The 21285-nt window shown below is 51.5% G+C and overlaps 1 protein-coding gene across 1 annotated transcript in view; it reads right to left on the bottom strand.

The window, feature by feature from the left end:
- The window catches only part of LOC144673738 (myelin-associated glycoprotein-like), a 34508-nt gene extending 29246 nt beyond the window's left edge, over nt 1-5262 (bottom strand). Inside the window, exon 1 of the mRNA XM_078535439.1 lies at nt 4898-5262. Coding sequence (XP_078391565.1) covers nt 4898-5207 — 310 coding nt within the window. The 5' untranslated portion in view covers nt 5208-5262. The remainder of the gene's footprint in view (nt 1-4897) is intronic.
- Nucleotides 5263-21285: the final 16023 nt, after the last annotated feature.

Raw genomic sequence — 21285 nt, 5'->3', positions numbered from 1 at the left:
CCCCTCGAGCCTGTTACACAGGAACAGGAGGAGGCCCATTCAGGCCCTCTATCCTGTAATATTTCCCTTTACCTTTATTATGAATGAAATATTAAAATGAGATTTTTAACAGCTCACTGAGTCCTCTGCTGTAACTGTCCTGGGAGTGTTTGATGTGGACAGTGTAGAGGGAGCTTTACTCTGTATCTAACACCGTGCTGTACCTGTCCTGGGAGTGTTTGATGTGGACAGTGTAGAGGGAGCTTTACTCTATATCTAACCCGGTTCTGTACCTGTCCTGGGAGTGTTTGATGTGGACAGTGTAGAGGGAGCTTTACTCTGTATCTAACCCCGTGCTGTACCTGCCCTGGGAGTGTTAGATGGGGACAGTGTAGAGGGAGCTTTATTCTGTATCTAACCCCGTGCTGTACCTGTCCTGGGAGTGTTTGATGTGGACGGTGTAGAGGGAGCTTTATTCTGTATCTAACCCCGTGATGTACCTGTCCTGGGAGTGTTTGATGTGGACGGTGTAGAGGGAGCTTTGCTCTGTATCTAACCCCGTGCTGTACCTGTCCTGGGAGTGTTTGATGGGGACGGTGTAGAGGGAGCTTTACTCTGTATCTAACCCTGTGCTGTACCTGCCCTGGGAGTGTTTGATTAGGACAGTGTAGAGGGAGCTTTACTCTGTATCTAACCCCGTGCTGTACCTGTCCTGTGGGTGTTTGATGGGGACAGTGTAAAGGGAGCTTTACCCTGTATCTAACCCCGTGCTGTACCTGTCCTGGGAGTGTTTGATGGGGACAGTGTAGAGCGAGCTTTACTCTGTCTCTAACCCCGTGCTGTACCTGCCCAGGGAGTATTTGATGGGGACAGTGTAGATGGAGCTTTACTCTGTATCTAACCCCATGCTGTACCTGTCCTGGGAGTATTTGATGGGGACAGTGTCGAGGGAGATTTACTCTGTATCTAACCCCATGCTGTACCTGTCCTGGGAGTGTTTGATGGGGACAGTGTAGAGGGAGCTTTACTCTGTATCTAACCCCGTGCTGTACCTGTCCTGGGAGTGTTTGATGGGGACGGTGTAGAGGGAGATTTACTCTGTATCTAACCCCGTGCTGTACCTGTCCTGGGAGTGTTTGATGTGGACGGTGTAGAGGGAGCTTTATTCTGTATCTAACCCTGTGCTGTACCTGCCCTGGGAGTGTTTGATTAGGACGGTGTAGAGGGAGCTTTACCCTGTATCTAACCCCGTGCTGTACCTGTCCTGGGAGTGTTTGATGGTGACAGTGTAGAGGGAGCTTTAGCCTGTATCTAACCCCGTGCTGTACCTGTCCTGGGAGTGTTTGATGGGGACAGTGTAGAGGGAGCTTTACTCTGTATCTAACCCCGTGCTGTACCTGTCCTGTGGGTGTTTGATGGGGACAGTGTAAAGGGAGCTTTACCCTGTATCTAACCCCGTGCTGTACCTGTCCTGGGAGTGTTTGATGGGGACAGTGTAGAGCGAGCTTTACTCTGTATCTAACCCCGTGCTGTACCTGCCCAGGGAGTATTTGATGGGGACAGTGTAGATGGAGCTTTACTCTGTATCTAACCCCGTGCTGTCCCTGTCCTGGGAGTATTTGATGGGGACAGTGTCGAGGGAGATTTACTCTGTATCTAACCCCGTGCTGTACCTGTCCTGGGAGTGTTTGATGGGGACAGTGTAGAGGGAGCTTTACTCTGTATCTAACCCTGTGCTGTACCTGCCCTGGGAGTGTTTGATGGGAACAGTGTAGAGGGAGCTTTACTCTGTATCTAACCCCGTGCTGTACCTGTCCTGTGGGTGTTTGATGGGGACAGTGTAAAGGGAGCTTTACCCTGTATCTAACCCCGTGCTGTACCTGTCCTGGGAGTGTTTGATGGGGACAGTGTAGAGCGAGCTTTACTCTGTATCTAACCCCGTGCTGTACCTGCCCAGGGAGTATTTGATGGGGACAGTGTAGATGGAGCTTTACTCTGTATCTAACCCCATGCTGTACCTGTCCTGGGAGTATTTGATGGGGACAGTGTCGAGGGAGATTTACTCTGTATCTAACCCCATGCTGTACCTGTCCTGGGAGTGTTTGATGGGGACAGTGTAGAGGGAGCTTTATTCTGTATCTAACCCCGTGATGTACCTGTCCTGGGAGTGTTTGATGTGGACGGTGTAGAGGGAGCTTTGCTCTGTATCTAACCCCGTGCTGTACCTGTCCTGGGAGTGTTTGATGGGGACGGTGTAGAGGGAGCTTTACTCTGTATCTAACCCTGTGCTGTACCTGCCCTGGGAGTGTTTGATGGGAACAGTGTAGAGGGAGCTTTACTCTGTATCTAACCCCGTGCTGTACCTGTCCTGTGGGTGTTTGATGGGGACAGTGTAAAGGGAGCTTTACCCTGTATCTAACCCCGTGCTGTACCTGTCCTGGGAGTGTTTGATGGGGACAGTGTAGAGCGAGCTTTACTCTGTCTCTAACCCCGTGCTGTACCTGCCCAGGGAGTATTTGATGGGGACAGTGTAGATGGAGCTTTACTCTGTATCTAACCCCATGCTGTACCTGTCCTGGGAGTATTTGATGGGGACAGTGTCGAGGGAGATTTACTCTGTATCTAACCCCATGCTGTACCTGTCCTGGGAGTGTTTGATGGGGACAGTGTAGAGGGAGCTTTACTCTGTATCTAACCCCGTGCTGTACCTGTCCTGGGAGTGTTTGATGGGGACGGTGTAGAGGGAGATTTACTCTGTATCTAACCCCGTGCTGTACCTGTCCTGGGAGTGTTTGATGTGGACGGTGTAGAGGGAGCTTTATTCTGTATCTAACCCTGTGCTGTACCTGCCCTGGGAGTGTTTGATTAGGACGGTGTAGAGGGAGCTTTACCCTGTATCTAACCCCGTGCTGTACCTGTCCTGGGAGTGTTTGATGGTGACAGTGTAGAGGGAGCTTTAGCCTGTATCTAACCCCGTGCTGTACCTGTCCTGGGAGTGTTTGATGGGGACAGTGTAGAGGGAGCTTTACTCTGTATCTAACCCCATGCTGTACCTGTCCTGTGGGTGTTTGATGGGGACAGTGTAAAGGGAGCTTTACCCTGTATCTAACCCCGTGCTGTACCTGTCCTGGGAGTGTTTGATGGGGACAGTGTAGAGCGAGCTTTACTCTGTATCTAACCCCGTGCTGTACCTGCCCAGGGAGTATTTGATGGGGACAGTGTAGATGGAGCTTTACTCTGTATCTAACCCCGTGCTGTCCCTGTCCTGGGAGTATTTGATGGGGACAGTGTCGAGGGAGCTTTACTCTGTATCTAACCCCGTGCTGTCCCTGTCCTGGGAGTATTTGATGGGGACAGTGTCGAGGGAGATTTACTCTGTATCTAACCCCGTGCTGTACCTGTCCTGGGAGTGTTTGATGGGGACAGTGTAGAGGGAGCTTTACTCTGTATCTAACCCTGTGCTGTACCTGCCCTGGGAGTGTTTGATGGGAACAGTGTAGAGGGAGCTTTACTCTGTATCTAACCCCGTGCTGTACCTGTCCTGTGGGTGTTTGATGGGGACAGTGTAAAGGGAGCTTTACCCTGTATCTAACCCCGTGCTGTACCTGTCCTGGGAGTGTTTGATGGGGACAGTGTAGAGCGAGCTTTACTCTGTATCTAACCCCGTGCTGTACCTGCCCAGGGAGTATTTGATGGGGACAGTGTAGATGGAGCTTTACTCTGTATCTAACCCCATGCTGTACCTGTCCTGGGAGTATTTGATGGGGACAGTGTCGAGGGAGATTTACTCTGTATCTAACCCCATGCTGTACCTGTCCTGGGAGTGTTTGATGGGGACAGTGTAGAGGGAGCTTTACTCTGTATCTAACCCCGTGCTGTACCTGTCCTGGGAGTGTTTGATGGGGACGGTGTAGAGGGAGATTTACTCTGTATCTAACCCCGTGCTGTACCTGTCCTGGGAGTGTTTGATGTGGACGGTGTAGAGGGAGCTTTATTCTGTATCTAACCCTGTGCTGTACCTGCCCTGGGAGTGTTTGATTAGGACGGTGTAGAGGGAGCTTTACCCTGTATCTAACCCCGTGCTGTACCTGTCCTGGGAGTGTTTGATGGTGACAGTGTAGAGGGAGCTTTAGCCTGTATCTAACCCCGTGCTGTACCTGTCCTGGGAGTGTTTGATGGGGACAGTGTAGAGGGAGCTTTACTCTGTATCTAACCCCGTGCTGTACCTGTCCTGTGGGTGTTTGATGGGGACAGTGTAAAGGGAGCTTTACCCTGTATCTAACCCCGTGCTGTACCTGTCCTGGGAGTGTTTGATGGGGACAGTGTAGAGCGAGCTTTACTCTGTATCTAACCCCGTGCTGTACCTGCCCAGGGAGTATTTGATGGGGACAGTGTAGATGGAGCTTTACTCTGTATCTAACCCCGTGCTGTCCCTGTCCTGGGAGTATTTGATGGGGACAGTGTCGAGGGAGCTTTACTCTGTATCTAACCCCGTGCTGTCCCTGTCCTGGGAGTATTTGATGGGGACAGTGTCGAGGGAGATTTACTCTGTATCTAACCCCGTGCTGTACCTGTCCTGGGAGTGTTTGATGGGGACAGTGTAGAGGGAGCTTTACTCTGTATCTAACCCCGTGCTGTACCTGTCCTGGGAGTGTTTGATGGGGACGGTGTAGAGGGAGGTTTACTCTGTATCTAACCCCGTGCTGTACCTGTCCTGGGAGTGTTTGATGGGGACAGTGTAGAGGGAGCTTTACTCTGTATCTAACCCCGTGCTGTACCTGTCCTTGGAGTGTTTGATGGGGACAGTGTAGAGGGAGCTTTACTCTGTATCTAACCCCGTGCTGTACCTGCCCTGGGCGCGTTTGTTGGGGACGGTGTAGAGGGAGATTTTCTCTCTATAGGCGTGAATGAATTTTACCTGAAATTGTTAAATTGAGGGCTGTGCTTTCGAAAGTCTGGTTAAGATCGACAAGCTTGATTCTGAAGCGATAAGTCCCATTATCCCCGTCTCTGATGTTAGAAATGAGAAGGGAGCAATTGAATTGGGAAAGGTTGCCAATCAGCTTAGTTCGGGCTCTGTAATCCATGTCGATGGACCGGTTGTCTGTGTGGTAGACGGTCACCTCCGAATGCATCTGATTGCCTTTCAACCAAGCGGCTTCAAGCTGTGTCGAATTCATTGCCCCCAGGTCAGTGTAGTTACACGGAATCATCACACAGAGACCCATTTTCACTGTCAATTGTTCTGGCAGCAGAATCGTCCAATTAGATTCCGTGGCTATTACCCCTGGAACGAAATAAGAAGTGTTTTGCATCATCCGTGTAAATACCGGTTACGGTGTCTTACCTGACCTGGATGCGGTCAGCACTTGCGTTTTCCCACAGTGAAGCAGCCCATGTCCAAATGCAGCAAGACCTGGACAATATCCAGGCTTGGGCTGACAAGTGACAAGTAACATTCGCGCCACACAAGTGTCAGGCAATGACCATCTCCAACAAAACAGAATCTAACCATCTCCCCTTGACATTCAATGACATTACCATCACTGAATCCCCCACTATCAACATCCTGGGGGTTACCATTGACCAGAAACTGTACTGGACTAGCCATATAAATACCGTGGCAACAAGAGCAGGTCAAAGGCTGGGAATCCTGCGGTGAATAACTCACCTCCTGACTCCCCAAAACCTGTCCACCATCTACAAGGCACAAGTCAGGAGTGTGATGGAATATTCCCCATTTGCCTGGATGAGTGCAGCTCCCACAACACTGAAGAAGCTCGACACCATCCAGGACAAAGCAGCCCCGCTTGATTGGCACCCCATCCACAAACATTCACTCCCTCCACCACCGACGCACAGTAGCAGCAGTGTGTGTACCATCTACAAGATGCACTGCAGCAACTCACCAAGGCTCCTTCGACAGCACCTTCCAAACCCGCGACCTCTACCATCTAGAAGGACAAGGGCAGCAGACATATGGGGAACACCACCACCTGGAAGTTCCCCTCCGAGCCACTCACCATCCTGACTTGGAAATATATCGGCCGTTCCTTCACTGTCGCTGGGTCAAAATCCTGGAACTCCCTCCCTAACAGCACGGTGGGTGTACCTACACCACAGGGACCGCAGCGGGTCAAGAAGGCAGCTCACCACCACCTTTTCAAGGGGTAATTAGGGGTGGGCAATAAATGCTGGCCCAGCCAGCGAATCCCACATCCCGTGAATGAATAAATGAAAACTCTGGACTGGCTCATTGCCAGTGAATTTTGCAGGCTGCTCGACTGAGTGGGGCTTCATGTCCAAATCCAGTTTGCACCTTCATTTGCAAATCAGCCACAGACCTGAGGTTTCCAGCGAACCCTGATGGGGGTCCAGGGTCCCAGTGAGAAGCCAGGAGAGTTCCAAAATATCAGCAACGCAGCTTTCCCCACACACACCCCCAACCCCTCTTCCCTCTACCAGCCCTGTCAGAGGGTCAGTGCTGAGGGAGTGCTGCACTGTTGGAGGGTCAGTGCTGAGGGAGTGCTGCACTGTCAGAGGGTCAGTACTGAGGGAGAGCTGCACTGTCGGAGGGTCAGTGTTGAGGGAGCGCTGCACTGTCGGAGGGTCAGTACTGAGGGAGTGCTGCACTGTCGGAGGATCAGTGCTGAGGGAGTGCTGCACTGTCAGAGGGTCAGTACTGAGGGAGTGCAGCACTGTCTTTCCGATGAGACACTAAACCGATGCCCCCGTCTGCCCTCTCGGGCGGGTGTGAAAGATCTCACAGCCATTATTTGGAAGAAGAGCAGGGGGGAGTTCTCCCCGGTGTCCTGGGGCCAATATTTATCCCGCAACCAGCATCACTAAACACAGATGATCTGGGTCATTATCACAATTTAAACAGGGAGCACACTTCAAAACATTCCACCATTGGCTGTGAAACACTTTGGGGCATCCTGAGATGGGAACAGGCACTAGAGAAATGCAGGCTTTCTCTTCTCTTGCAGTTTTTCCTTCGCTCTTTTCCTCTTCTTCATTCTCTCCGTCTCTCTCTTTCTCTGTCTCTCTCTCTCTGTCCCTCTGTCTCTCTCTTTCTCTATCTCCCTCTCTCTATCTCTCTCTGTCTTTCTCTCTCTGCCTCTCTTTCTCTGTCTCTCTCTCTCTCCGTTTCTCTCAATCTGACTCTCTCTCTCTATCTTCTTGCCATCAGTCATGATTTCAATGAGCTATTTCCCCAAGTTATAGATCAATTCTTTCTCTATCAGATGTTGACAGACCCAATTTAATATTCATAATTCTTCTCTGTCTCTCTCTCTCTCTGTCTTTCTCTGTCTCGCTCTCAGTCTCTCTCTCTTTTCTCTCTCTATGTCTCTCTCTCTTTCTCTCTTTCTTTCTCTTTCCCTGTATCTCTCTTTACCTCTCTCTGTCTCTCTCTCTATCTCTTTCTCTCTGCCTCTCTCTTTCTCCTTCTCTCTCTCTCTGCCTCTCTACCTCTCTCTGTCTCTCTCTCTGTCTCTCTCTCCCTCTGTCTCTCTGTCTCAGTCTATCTCTCTCTCTCTCTGTGTCTGTCTGTCTCGCTCTCCCTGTGTCTCTTTCTCTCTCTATCTCTCTCTCTGTCCCTCTGTCTCTCTCTTTCTCTATCTCCCTCTCTCTATCTCTCTCTGTCTCTCTCTCTCTGTCTCTCTCTCTCTTTCTCTCAATCTGACTCTCTCTCTCTATCTTCTTGCCATCAGTCGTGATTTCAATGAGCTATTACCCGAGATATAGATCAATTCTTTCTCTATCAGATGTTGACAGACCTATTTTAATATTCATAATTCCTCTCTGTCTCTCTCTCTGTCTTTCTCTTTCTCTGTCTCTCTGTCTCTGTCTTTCTCTGTCTCGCTCTCCATCTCTCTCTCTTTTCTCTCTCTCTGTCTCTCTATGTCTCTCTCTCTTTCTCTCTTTCTTTCTCTTTCCCTGTCTCTCTTTACCTCTCTCTGTCTCTCTCTCTATCTCTCTCTCTCTGCCTCTCTCTTTCTCTTTCTATCTCTCTCTACCTCTCTCTCTACCTCTCTCTGTCTCTCTCTCCCTCTGTCTCTCTGTCTCAGTCTATCTCACTCTCTCTCTCTGTCTTTCTGTCTCGCTCGCCCTGGGTCTCTCTCTCTCTCTGTCTCTTTCTCTCTCTCTGCATCTCTGTCTTTGTCTTCTCTGTGTCATTCTCTTTCCCTCCCTCTCTCTCAATCTCTCTCTGTCTGTCTGTCTGTCTGTCTCTGTGTCCCTCTCACGCCCCTGCCCCATGACTGGTTCCCCCTGTGCCCTGCTGTCTCTCCCTGTCTCCCTGTGTCACTGCCTCTGGTTAATATTACACTGTTGATACCTTGGATCAGAACAGGAAACAGAAACACTGCTCCCACAGAGCCAATCATCTTCAGGAATTGATTTCACGGTAACAATACCCGATACGTGAATCTGGAAAATAGTAGGAGAGGATGAGTATCAAAACAACTTCAAAACCGGGCTTATACATCACAAATTAAACAGCAAAATATCCCCAGGGCCCTTCAGAGGAACAGCAGTCATACAGCGGCCATGCCAGGACAAGTTAGGGACAGGTACCCAAACACACGGTCAAAGGGGTCAGTCCACAGGAGGAAACAAAGCCAGAGAGTGAGAGAGAGAGACGGATGGAGAGGTTTAGGGGAGGAATTAAAGGGCTCAGGGCCCCCCAGGCAGCTGAAGGCACGGCCGCCAATGGTGGGGCGATGGGAATCGGGGAATGGTCAAGAGGCCGGAATTGGAGGATCAGCGCTCCCGCAGTACTGACCCTCTGACAGTGCATCACTCCCGCAGTACTGACCCTCTGACAGTGCAGCACTCCCGCAGAACTGACTCTCTGACAGTGCATCACTCCCGCAGTACTGACCCTCTGACAGTGCAGCACTCCCGCAGTACTGACCCTCCGACAGTGCAGCACTCCCTCAGTACTGACCCTCTGACAGTGCAGCACTCCCGCAGAACTGACTCTCTGACAGTGCATCACTCCCGCAGTACTGACCCTCTGACAGTGCAGCACTCCCGCAGTACTGACCCTCCGACAGTGCGGCACTCCCTCAGTACTGACCCTCCGACAGTGCGGCACTCCCTCAGTACTGACCCTCCGACAGTGCAGCACTCCCTCAATACTGACCCTCTGAGAGTGCAGGACTCCCTCAGTACTGACCCTCCGACAGTGTGGCGCTCACTCAGTACTGACTCTCTGACAGTGCATCACTCCCTCAGTACTGACCCTCCGACAGTGCAGCACTCCCTCAGTACTGACCCTCCGACAGTGCAGCACTCCCTCAATACTGACGCTCCGGCAGTGCAGCACTCCCTCAGTACTGACCCTCCGACAGTGCATCACTCCCGCAGTACTGACTCTCTGACAGTGCATCACTCCCACAGTACTGACCCTCCGACAGTGCAGCACTCCCTCAGTACTGAGTCTCTGACAGTGCAGCACTCCCTCAGTACTGACCCTCCGACAGTGCAGCACTCCCTCAGTACTGACCCTCCGACAGTGCAGCACTCCCTCAGTACTGACCCTCTGACAGTGCGGCACACCCTCGGTACTGACCCTCCGACAGTGCAGCACTCCCGCAGTACTGACCCTCCGACAGTGCGGCACTCCCTCAGTACTGACCCTCCGACAGTGCAGCACTCCCTCAGTACTGACCCTCTGACAGGGCAGCACTCCCTCAGTACTGACCCTCTGACAGGGCAGCAGTCCCTCAGTACTGACCCTCCGACAGTGCAGCACTCCCTCACTACTGACCCTCCGACAGTGCAGCACTCCCTCAGTACTGACCCTCCTACAGTGCAGCACTCCCTCAGTACCGACCCACCGACAGTTTATTTTTATTCATTCACTGGATGTGGGCATCGCTGGCTGGGCCAAGAATTTGTTGCCCATCCCTAATTGCCCCTCAAGAAGGTGGTGGGTGAGCTGTCTTCTTTAGCCGCTGTAGTCTGTGTGGTGTAGGTACACCCACAGCGCTGTTAGGGAGGGAGTTCCAGGATTTTGACCCAGCGACAGTGAAGGAACGGCCGTTATGTTTCCAAGTCGGGATGGTGAGTGGCTTGGAGGGAACTTCCAGGTGGTGGTGTTCCCCATGTGTCTGCTGCCCTTGTCCTTCTAGATGATATTGGTCGTGGGTTTGGAAGGTGCTGTCGAAGGAGCCTTGGTGAGTTGCTGCAGTGCATCTTGTAGATAGTACACACACTGCTGCCACTGTGCGTCGGTGGTGGAGGGAGTGAATGTTTGTGGATGGGGTGCCAATCAAGCGGGGCTGCTTTGTCCTGGATGGTGTTGAGCTTCTTGAGTGTTGTGGGAGCTGCACTCATCCAGGCAAATGGGGAGTATCCCATCACACTCCTGACTTGTGCCTTGTAGATGGTGGACAGGCTTTGGGGAGTCAGGAGGTGAGTTACTCGTTGCAGGATTCCCAGCCTCTGACCTGCTCTTGTAGCCACAGTATTTATATGGCTAGTCCAGTACAGTTTCTGGTCAATGGTAACCCCCAGGATGTTGATAGTGGGGGATTCAGTGATGGGAATGCCATTGAATATCAAGGGGCGATGGTTGGATTCTCTCTTGTTGGAGATGGTCATTGCCTGACACTTGTGTGGCGCGAATGTTACTTGTCACTTGTCAGCCCAAGCCTGGATATTGTCCAGGTCTTGCTGCATTTGGACATGGGCTGCTTCAGTATCTGAGGAGTCATGAATGGTGCTGAACATTGTGCAATCATCAGCGAACATCCCAACTTCTGACTTTATGATGGAAGGAAGGTCATTGATGAAGCAGCTGAAGATGGTTGGGCCGAGGACACTACCCTGAGGAACTCCTGCAGTGATGTCCTGGAGCTGAGATGACTGACCTCCAACAACCACAACCATCCTCCTTTGTGCTAGGCATGACTCCAACCAATGGAGAGAGACCCTCTGACAGTGCAGCACTCCCTCAGTAGTGACGCTCTGCCAGTGCAGCGCATCCTCAGAATTGACCCTCAGACAGTGCACCATTCCCTCAGTACTGACCCTCTAATAGTGCAGCGCTCCCTCAGTACTGACTCTCTGACAGTGCAGCACTCCCTCAGTACTGACCCTCTGACAGTGCGGCACTCCCTCAGTACTGACCCTCGACAGTGCAGCACTCCCTCAGTACTGACCCTTCGACAGTGGAGCACTCCCTCAGTACTGACCCTCCGACAGTGCAGTCCCTCAGTATTGACCCTCTGACAGTGCAGCTCTCCCTCAGTACTGAACCTCTGATAGTGCAGCGCTCACTCAGTACTGACCATCTGACAGTGCAGCACTCCCTCAGTACTGATCCTCCGACAGTGCAGTACTCCCTCAGTACTGACCCTCCGACAGTGCAGCACTCCCTCAGTACTGACCCTCCGACATTGCAGCACCCCCTCAGTACTGACCTTCCGACAGTGCAGCACGCCTCAGTACTGACCCTCCTACAGTGCAGCACTCCCTCAGTACTGACCCTCTGACAGTGCAGCACTCCCTCAGCACTGACCCTCAGAAAGTGCGGCACTCCCTCAGTACCTGCACTGGGCCTGTGGGCCTGGAGTGATCGTGCTTGTATTTGTGGCTGTGGCTAAATCAAGATGAAACTAAAATAAATAGGAAGTAAGTGGAAGGATTGGAACCTGACTTCTGTCTCTCTGGGACCAAAGGTCAGCTCCAAACTGTCCTGCTGCCCTCATTGCACAACCTGTTGGAATCATGCATTGAATTTCACAACCCCTCTTGTAACAAAGCCATTCACACTTCATGTTTCCCACTCTGCACTCTCCGACTGCCCCCATTAAGGGGTCCTCCTCACTCCATACTCGTGTGAAGGGGCAGAATAGACAGAGGGAGGAGAACGAGAGAGAGGGAGATTGGAAATGGGGAGTGAAGAATCAGGGAGAGGGATGGAGAGTGAGAGAGGCAGGAGAGTGGGAGGGGAGGGGGAAATGGAGAGAAAGAAGCAGAGAGGGGAAGGAGGGTGGGAGAGAGCGAGAGATGGGAAAGAGAGAAAGAGAGAGAGAGAGAGGGAGGGAGAAGGGAACTGGGAATTAAGAAACGGAGGGGGGAAAGGAGGTTAGAGAGAGCAAGAGGATAGAGGGAGAGGGGAAATGGAGAGTAAGAAGCAGAGAGAGGGATGGACAGTGAGAGAGGCAGGAGAGAGAGAGAGAGTGAGAGGAGGGGGAGGGAGTTGTGACCTTGGAGAGGTTGGGACTGTTTTCCTTGGAGAAGAGGCTGAATGGAGATTTGATGAGGTATTGAAGATCCTGAGGGGTATGGACAGGGTAAATAGTGAGAAACTGTTCCCACTCAAGAGAGCATCAATAACTAGAGGGCTCAAGGGGGCTGAATGAGCCTCCTCCTGTTCCTGTGTAACAGGCTCGAGGGGGCTGAATGGGCCTCCTCCTGTTCCTGTGTAACAGGCTCGAGGGGGCTGAATGGGCCTCCTCCTCTTCCTGTGTAACAGGCTCGAGGGGGCTGAATGGGGCCTCCTCCTGTTCCTGTGTAACAGGCTCAAGGGGGCTGAATGGGGCCTCCTCCTGTTCCTGTGTAACAGGCTCAAGGGGGCTGAATGGGCCTCCTCCTGTTCCTGTGTAACAGGCTCAAGGGGGCTGAATGGGGTCCTTCTGCACTGTAAAGATACTGTGATTCAAGTTTGAAGTGGAGAGGGGGAAGAGGGGTGACAGAGGCAGGAAAGACAGAAAGAGGAGGGAGGGAGAGGGGAAATGGAGAGCAAGAAGCGGAGAGAGTGAAGAAGAGAGAGAGAGAGAGAGAGGAGAGGGAGGGAGAAGAGACCTGGAAAGCAAGAAGCAGGGAGGGGGAAGGAGAGTGACGGAGGTGGGAAAGAGGGAGGGGGAGGGAATATAGAGAGTAAGGAAAGGAGGCGGTAGGAGAGCGAGAGAAGTGGGAGAGCAAGAGGAGAGGGAGGGAGAAGGGAAATCGAGAGGAAGGCAGTGGGGAGAGGAAAGGAGAGGGTAGGCGGGAGAGAGGGGAGGGAGGGAAGAAGGCAGGGAAGTGAGAAGGAGGGAGAGGAGGGGATTGGTTGGAGCAGGAGGACTGGGTATGCCAGCAACAACACCTTACATTTAAATAGCACCTTGAACATGATAAAATAAGCCATGATCCTCCACAGGAGCCACATCAGGAGATATTAGGGAGCGATAGCCAAATGCTCGGTCAAAGAAGTCGGTTATTAAGGAGAAGAGACACAGAGAGAGAGAGAGAGAGACATAGAGGGGCAGAGAGGGGCAGAGAAGGGCAGAGAGGTTCAGGGAGGGAATTCCAGAGCTCAGGGCCCCAGGCAGCTGAAGGCACGGCCGCCAATGGCGGAGCGATGGGAATCGGGGGATGGTCAAGAGGCCGGAATTGGAGGAGCGCAGAGATCTCGGAGGGTTGTAGGGGCTGGAGGAGGTTACAGAGATAGGGAGGGTTGTAGGAGGCCGGAGGAGGTTACAGAGATTGGGAGGGTTGTAGGAGGCCGGAGGAGGTTACAGAGATAGGGAGGGTTGTAGGGGCTGGAGGAGGTTACAGAGATAGGGAGGGTCGCAGGGGCTGGAGGAGGTTACAGAGATAGGGAGGGTTGTAGGAGCTGGGGGAGGTTACAGAGACAGGGATGGTTGTAGGGGCTGGAGGAGGTTACAGATTTAGGGAGAGTTGTAGGAGCTGGGGGAGGTTACAGAGATAGGGAGGGTTGTAGAGGCTGGAGGAGGTTACAGAGATAGGGAGGGTTGTAGGGGTTGGAGAGGCTTACAGAGATAGGGAGGGTTGTAGGGGCTGGAGGAGGTTACAGAGATAGGGGGAGTTGTAGGGGCTGAAGGAGGTTACAGAGACAGGGAGGGTTGTAAGGGCTGGAGGAGGTTACAGGGATAGGGATGTTTGTAGGGGCTGGAGGAGGTTACAGAGACAGGGAGGGGGAGAGGTGGGGTTTGAAAACAAGGGGGAGAGTTTGGAAATGGAGGCATTGCCGATGTGGGGGATCTGATGGTGGCGAGGGAGCGAGGGGTGGGGGTTGGTGGAATAACGACCAGGACTCGGCCTGGGTTAGGGCACAGGGGCAGCAGGAGTTTGGAGCGAGTTCGGGTTAGGTAGGCCCCCAGGGGGGGTGGGGGTGGGGAGGTGAGGGAGCGCAGCTGTTTTGCTACCCACCTCTCTCTCTCTCTCTCTCTCTGTCTAGACGTCTGCAGGCTGCATGTTGACGGGAGCCAGAACCCTGAATTGCACCCCCGGAGGTGGGCTTGTCACAGCATCAAGGGAGCCAGCCGAGAGGGGGTCTTCCTCCCCTGAGGGGTCAGTGTGTCCACCAGTGGTCAGGTCGGCGGGAGGGATCGGAGTCAATGGGAGAGGAGAGCTGAGAAAGGTCTGGGGAAAGGGAACATTGTGCTCGACACGGCTGGGTTTTTACTCTGCTCTGTGGGAACCTTCAAACAGGGAAGTTCCTGTCGCTGCATTAACCTGACACACGCTCCAACAGTCCTACAGGCGCTGCCCAGAGAAATTTCCTGTTGCACTGTTTAAAACTACAAGGACAGGAAATCGTTGTTTCCTCCCCTGGTGTCCCTGCCTCCAGCAGAGTTTCGGTGACTGTGAACGATGGAGTAACATCCTTCGGTTTGGAAAGCACCGAGCACTCAAATTCCACCCCCAAGGCCCACCTTCCCCCCCTACCCCCTCCCCACCCAACCCAGGTAACCCCCACCCAAGTGACTGAGGGTGGGACCGAGGGAGACCCGGAGAGAGGGCGAGACAGAGCGGCGGAGGGAAAGAAAGAGAGATAGCAGAGTTAAAGTGAGAGACCAGAAGAGAGATAGAGAGAGAGAGAGACATTGAAAGAGAGCAACGGAGAGAAAGAAAGAGAGATAACAGAGTTAAAGTGAGAGACCAGAAGAGAGATGGAGAGAGAGAGAGACATTGAAAGAGAGCAACGGAGAGAAAGAAAGAGAGATAACAGAGTTAAAGTGAGAGACCAGAAGAGAGATGGAGAGAGAGAGAGAGAGACATTGAGAGAGAGCAATGGAGAGAAAGAAAGAGAGATAACAGTGTTAAAGTGAGAGACCAGAAGAGAGATGGAGAGAGAGAGAGACATTGAGAGAGAGCAACAGAGGGAAAGAAAGAGAGATAGCAGAGTTAAAGAGGGGGAGAGAGAGAGAGAGAGAGAGGTGCCGAAGAGAGGTGGAAACAGGGACGTGGAGAGAGAGACCTTGTGAGAGAGCAACGGAGGGAAAACAAGGGGGATAGCAGAGTTGAAGTGAGAGACCAGAAGAGAGATGGAGAGAGGGAGAGAGAGAGACATTGAGAGAAAGCGACGGAGAGAAAGAAAGAGAGATAACAGAGTTAAAGAGGGGGCGAGAGAGAGAGATCCGAAGAGAGGTGGAGACAGAGACGCGGAGAGAGAGACCTTGTGAGAGAGCAACAGAGAGAAAGAAAGAGAGATAGCAGAGTGAAAGTGAGAGACCAGAAGAGAGTTGGAGAGAGGGAGAGAGAGAGAGGGAGAGAGACATTGAGAGAGAGCGACGGAGAGAAAGAAAGAGAGATAGCAGGGTTAAAGTGAGAGACCAGAAGAGAGTTGGAGAGAGGGAGAGAGAGAGAGAGAGAGATATTGAGAGAGAGCGACGGAGAGAAAGAAAGAGAGATGGCAGAGTTAAAGTGAGAGACCAGAAGAGAGAGGGACAGAGAGAGAAAGAGAGAGAGAGACCTTGAAAGAGGGCAAAGGAGAGGAAGAAAGAGAGATGGCAGAGTTAGAGAGACAAGAAGAGAGAGAACAGAAGAGAGACCTTGAGAGAGAGACATTGAGAGAGAGAGAGAGAGAGAGAGAGAGGGAGGGAGATAGAGAGGGAGGGAGAGAGAGAGGCAGAGAAGGATAGAGAGAGAGAGAGAGGCTAAGTAGGATTGCCAGACCTCCAGGATTGGCCAGGAGTCTCCAGGAACTGAAGACCAATCTCCGGGACACTGCTGTGGGCAACCCCGGAGTAAAACCATCGGATCATTAAAAAAAAGATTTTCTGTCATTTTCTTCCAATGTTTCTCTTTACCAGATATAAAAATATTGAAAATGCTGGTGGGGGTGGGGGGAAAGGTTGTTTGGTCAACAGTCAAACATCGTCCAATTGGCTAATGAGTCTTTTTTTTTGCTGTCCAGTTGGCGTAGGAGGGCCGCTCGTCACAAGGGTGGACGGGTTAGACCGACCCTAAGGCTGAGAGCCAAGGAGGCAGAGAGAGAAAGAAAGGTGAAGAGGGAACAAGGGAGAGACAGAAACTGAGAGCAAAGTGAGACTGAGAAAGAGGAACTTCCTTTGACTAGCCAAGTCCTAGACTGGAGGTCATGGTGAACGTTAGAAAACAGTAGCTAGACCGGGGGAGGGAAGTTATTGCTCATGGAATAGAAGGGACAGCAGCAACGCGGATACAAAATTGCCTTAAAAATAGGAAGCAGAGAGTAATGGTCAATGGATATTTTTCGGGCTGGAGGGAGGTTTTTTAATGGAGTTTCCCGGGGGTTGGTATCGGGACCCTTGCTCTTGATGAAGCTTGGGAGCGTTGTGAACTGTGAGGAGGACGGTGTAGAACTTCAAAAGGACATAGACCAGTTGGTGGGGTGGGCAGATAGGTGGCAGATGGAGTTCAATGCAGAGAAGTGTGAGGTGATGCATTTTGGTAGGAAGAACATGGACAGACAATATAAAATAAGGGGTGAAATTTTGAAAGGGGTACAGGAGCAGAAAGACCTGGGGGTATATGTGCGTAGATCATTGAAGGTGGCAGGACAGGTGGGGAGAGCAGTTAATAAAGCAGATAGTATCCTGGGCTTTATTAATAGGGGCATAGAGTACAAGAGCAGGGAGGTTATGCTGAATTTATATAAGACACTCATTAGACCTCAGCTGGAGTATTGTGCACAGTTCTGGGCACCACACTATAGGAAGGATGTGAACACATTGGAGAGAGTGCAGACGAGGTTTACAAGAATGGTTCCAGGGATGAGAAACTTCAGTTACGAAGACAGATTGGAGAGGTTGGGACTGTTCTCCTTGGAGAGGAGAAGGTGACTGAGAGGAGACTTGATGGAGATGTTCAAAACCATGAGGGGGGCTGGACGGAGTAGATCGGGAGAAGCTGTTCCCGCTCGTAAAAGGATCGAGAACGAGAGGGGCACAGATTGAAAGTGATTTGCAAAAGGAACAAACGAGAAAAAACTTTTTAACACAGTGAGTGGTTGGGGTCTGGAATGCACGGCCTGGAAGTGTGGTGGAGGCAGGTTCGATCGAGGCATTCGAGAGGGCGTTAGATGGTTATGCGAATGGAAACAATGTGCAGGGGTACGGGGAAAAGGCAGGGCAATACATTCATAATACTCGCTCGGAGAGCCGGTGCAGACCCAATGGGCCGAATGGACTCCTTCTGTGCCATTGTGATTCTGTGATTCGAAAAACTGGGGTTGTTTTCTTTGGAAGAGGGGAGGCTGAGGGGAGATTTATTTCAGGTGGGTGTAATGATGAGGGCCCTAGATAGCGTGGGTAAGAAGGAGCTCCCTAACAGAGAGAGGTCAATAACCAGACAGCAGAGGTTAAAAGTCATCGGGAGAAGCATTATTAGAGGGGAGTTGAGAAGGAATTCTTTCAATTCAGGGGGGTAGTGGGGGTTTGGAACTCAATGCCTGAAAGGGTGGTAGACTGAGAGAGAGAGAGAGAGAGATTGAAAGAATTAAAGACTGAACGTGTCAGCCTGGAATATGGGACCCAGTGAAGAATCTTGCTTCAGAGACCATTAAGTAGGCATTGTAATCAGGAGTACAGTAACAGCAAGTCTTTATCGCTAACTCGTAATTACCTCAAGTCTTACATTCTTTTAAGTCTTGCGCACTTGCCTTATTGTTACCACTTCAATGCTATTCCAGTATTGCAATTACAGTATGCACATTAACAGCATTCTCACTGCCCCATTCCCCCGCCCCCCTCCCCTTGAAGTTAGAATTTCTTTGGAGGAGAAGATGTTTAAGGTACAATGTTGCTGCAGGTCTCAAAAAAAATCAGAAGCAGAAGAAGTGAGTACGCTTCTTTACTCAATTGGGCTAATGGAAGACGACATCGTTGCACGACAAGCTACCGATGCAACATCTGCCAGGTTTGATAATGTTTGGAAATCTTCCAGCAGCTATTTCAACTTGAGACCCAATAAAGCACTGGAGAGGGCTAAGTAACCCTCTTATAACCCTTCCATGTTTGGTTCACCGGTCTGCCGGGGGAATGTGCTAGGCCCTGGTGTTGCTTGTCCTCGCTGTTGGCTTGGGGTTTGCTTGCAGGGTGGACAGAAATGGTATTCGTCTACTTGGCGGTGTTTTTTTCCCTCCTGGCTTTTCCGTTTGGGGAGGAGTAGGGCAGCTCTCATGAGGGTGAGGAAGAGGGTTCCTGTGGCAAGAGTAAGATTGATTGTTGTCGATGGTGCTACCAGGTTCCAGCAGCCCCCTTGTGGTTTCGGCCGGGAGTTGCTGCGTGTGCCCTGAGATTGTTTGCGTCCACCCGATTGTACCATCATCGTAGCTGGAGGTAGAGACCCCCCTCAGGCTGTTGATCCTTCTCCGGTAACACTTTGTCCCCGAGGTGCTGTGGTAACCAGGCGGGTGGTGGGTTGGCCGCTGGGGACTTTCCGGGGCCTGGAATGATGATGGACAAACCTTCTGCACCAAAAGAGAAGAGGGAACGCGGGTGAAATCTGAGCCTGAATACTCTTTCATGTTGGCAGGCTCAGGCCAGCGCTGCTCTGGTAGGCCGACACCCTCCCTCAGCTGACGAATCAGATCTCCTCCATGTTGAATGCCACTTGGAGGAATCGCTGAGGGTGGCAAGGGCGCAGAATGTACTCTGGGTGGGGGGACTTCAATGTCCCATCACCAAGAGTGTCTCGGTAGCACCACTACTGACCGAACTGGCCGAGCCCTTAAGGACATCGCTGCTAGACTGGGTCTGCGGCAGGTGGTGAGGGAACCAACAAGAGGGAAAACCATTCTTGACCTCACCCTCACCAACCTGCCTGCCACAGATGCATCTGTCCATGACAGTATCGGTAGGAGAGACCTCCGCACAGTCATTGTATAGACAAAGTCCCACCTTCACATCGTGTTGTGTGGCACTACCACCGTGCTAAATGGGATAGATTTCAAATAGGGCTAGCAACTCAAGACTGGACATCCATGAGGCGCTGTGGGCCATCAGCAGCAGCAGAATTGCACTCGAACACAATCTGTAACCTCATGGCCTGGCATATCCCCCACTCTACCATTCCCACCAAGCCAGGGGATCAACCCTGGTTCAATGAAGAGTGCAGAGGGACATGCCAGGAGCAGCACCAGGCATACCTAAAAATGAGGTGTCAACCTGGTGAAACTATAAAACAAGACTACTTGTGTGCCAAACAGCATAAGCAGCAAGTGATAGACAGAGCTAAGCAATCCCACAACCAACGGATCAGATTTAAGCTCTGCAGTCCTGCCACACCCAGTCGTAAATGGTGGTGGACAATTAAACAACTCACTGGAGGAGGAGGCTCCACAAATATCCCCATCCTCAATGATGGAGGAGACCAGCACATCAGTGCAAAAGATAAGACTGAAGCATTTGCAACAATCTTCAGCCAGAAGTGCCGAGTGGATGATCCATCTTGGCCTCCTCCGGAGGTCCCCAGCATCACAGATGCCAGTCTTCAGCCAATTCGATTCACTCCACGTGATATCAGGAAATGACTGAAGGCACTGGATACTGCAAAGGCTACAGACCCTGACAATATTCCGGCAATAGTACTGAAGACTTGTGCTCCAGAACTTGCCGCGCCCCTAGCCAAGCTGTTCCAGTACAGCTACAACACTGGCACCTACCCAGCTATGCGGAAAATTGCCCAGGTATGTCCTGTACACAAAAAGCAGGACAAATCCAACCCGGCATTACCACCACATCAGTCTACTCTCCATCATCAGTAAAGTGATGGAAGGTGTCATCAACAGTGCTATCAAGCAGCACTTGCTTAGCAATAACCTGTTCACTGATGCCCAGTTTGGGTTCTGCCAGGGCCACTCAGCTCCTGACCTCATTACAGCCTTGGTTCAAACATGGACAAAAGAGCTGAACTCCCGAGGTGAGGTGAGAGTGACTGCCCTTGACATCAAGGCAGCATTTGACCGAGTGTGGCATCAAGGAGCCCGAGCAAAACTGGAGTCAATGGGAATCAGGGGGAAAACTCTCCGCTGGTTGGAGTCATACCCAGCACAAAGGAAGATGGTTGTGGTTGTTGGAGGTCAGTCATCTCAGCTCCAGGACATCACTGCAGGAGTTCCTCAGGGTAGTGTCCTCGGCCCAACCATCTTCAGCTGCTTCATCAATGACCTTCCTTCCATCATAAGGTCAGAAGTGGGGATGTTTGCTGATGATTGGCACAATGTTCAGCACCATTCACGACTCCTGAGATACTGAAGCAGTCCATGTCCAAATGCAGCAAAACCTGGACAATATCCAGGTTTGGGCTGACAAGTGGCAAGTAACATTCACACCACACAAATGTCAGGCAATGGCCATCTCCAACAAGAGAGAATCTAACCATCGCCCCTTGACATTCAATGGCATTACCATCACTGAATCCCCCACTATCAACATCCTGGGGGTTACCATTGACCAGAAACTGAACTGGACTAGCCATATAAATACTGTGATTACAAGACCAGGTCAGAAGCTGGGAATCCTGCAGTGAGTAACTCACTCCTGACTCCCCAAAGCCTGTCCACCATCTTCAAGGCACATTCAGGAGTGTGATGGATTACTCCCCACTTGCCTGGATGAGCGCAGCTCCAACAGCACTGAAGAAGCTCGACACCATCCAGGACAAAGCAGCCCCGCTTGATGGGCACCCCGTCCACAAACATTCACTCCCTCCATCACCGACGCACAGTAGCAGCAGTGTGTGTACCATCTACAAGATGCACTGCAAGAACCCAGGGTACTCAAGGAAGTGGCCCTAGAAATAGTGGATGCATTGGTGGTCATCTTCCGAGATTCTATAGACTCTGGGACTTTTCCTACAGATTGAAGGGTAGCTAATGTAACCCCACTATTTAAAAAGGGAGGCAGAGTGAAAACAGGGAATTATAGACCAGTCAGCCTGATGTCGGTAGTGGGGAAAATTCTAGATTCCATTATAAAAGATTTAATAGCTGAGCACATGGAAAACAGTGGCAGAATCGGACAGACTTAGCATGGATTTACGAAAGGGGAATCATGCTTGACAAATCGACTAGAATTT

This window comes from Cetorhinus maximus, unplaced genomic scaffold, assembly GCF_964194155.1.
Source record: "Cetorhinus maximus unplaced genomic scaffold, sCetMax3.hap1.1 HAP1_SCAFFOLD_457, whole genome shotgun sequence".
NCBI classification, from domain to species: domain Eukaryota; kingdom Metazoa; phylum Chordata; class Chondrichthyes; order Lamniformes; family Cetorhinidae; genus Cetorhinus; species Cetorhinus maximus.
This window is presented reverse-complemented; position numbering and strand designations above follow the sequence as displayed.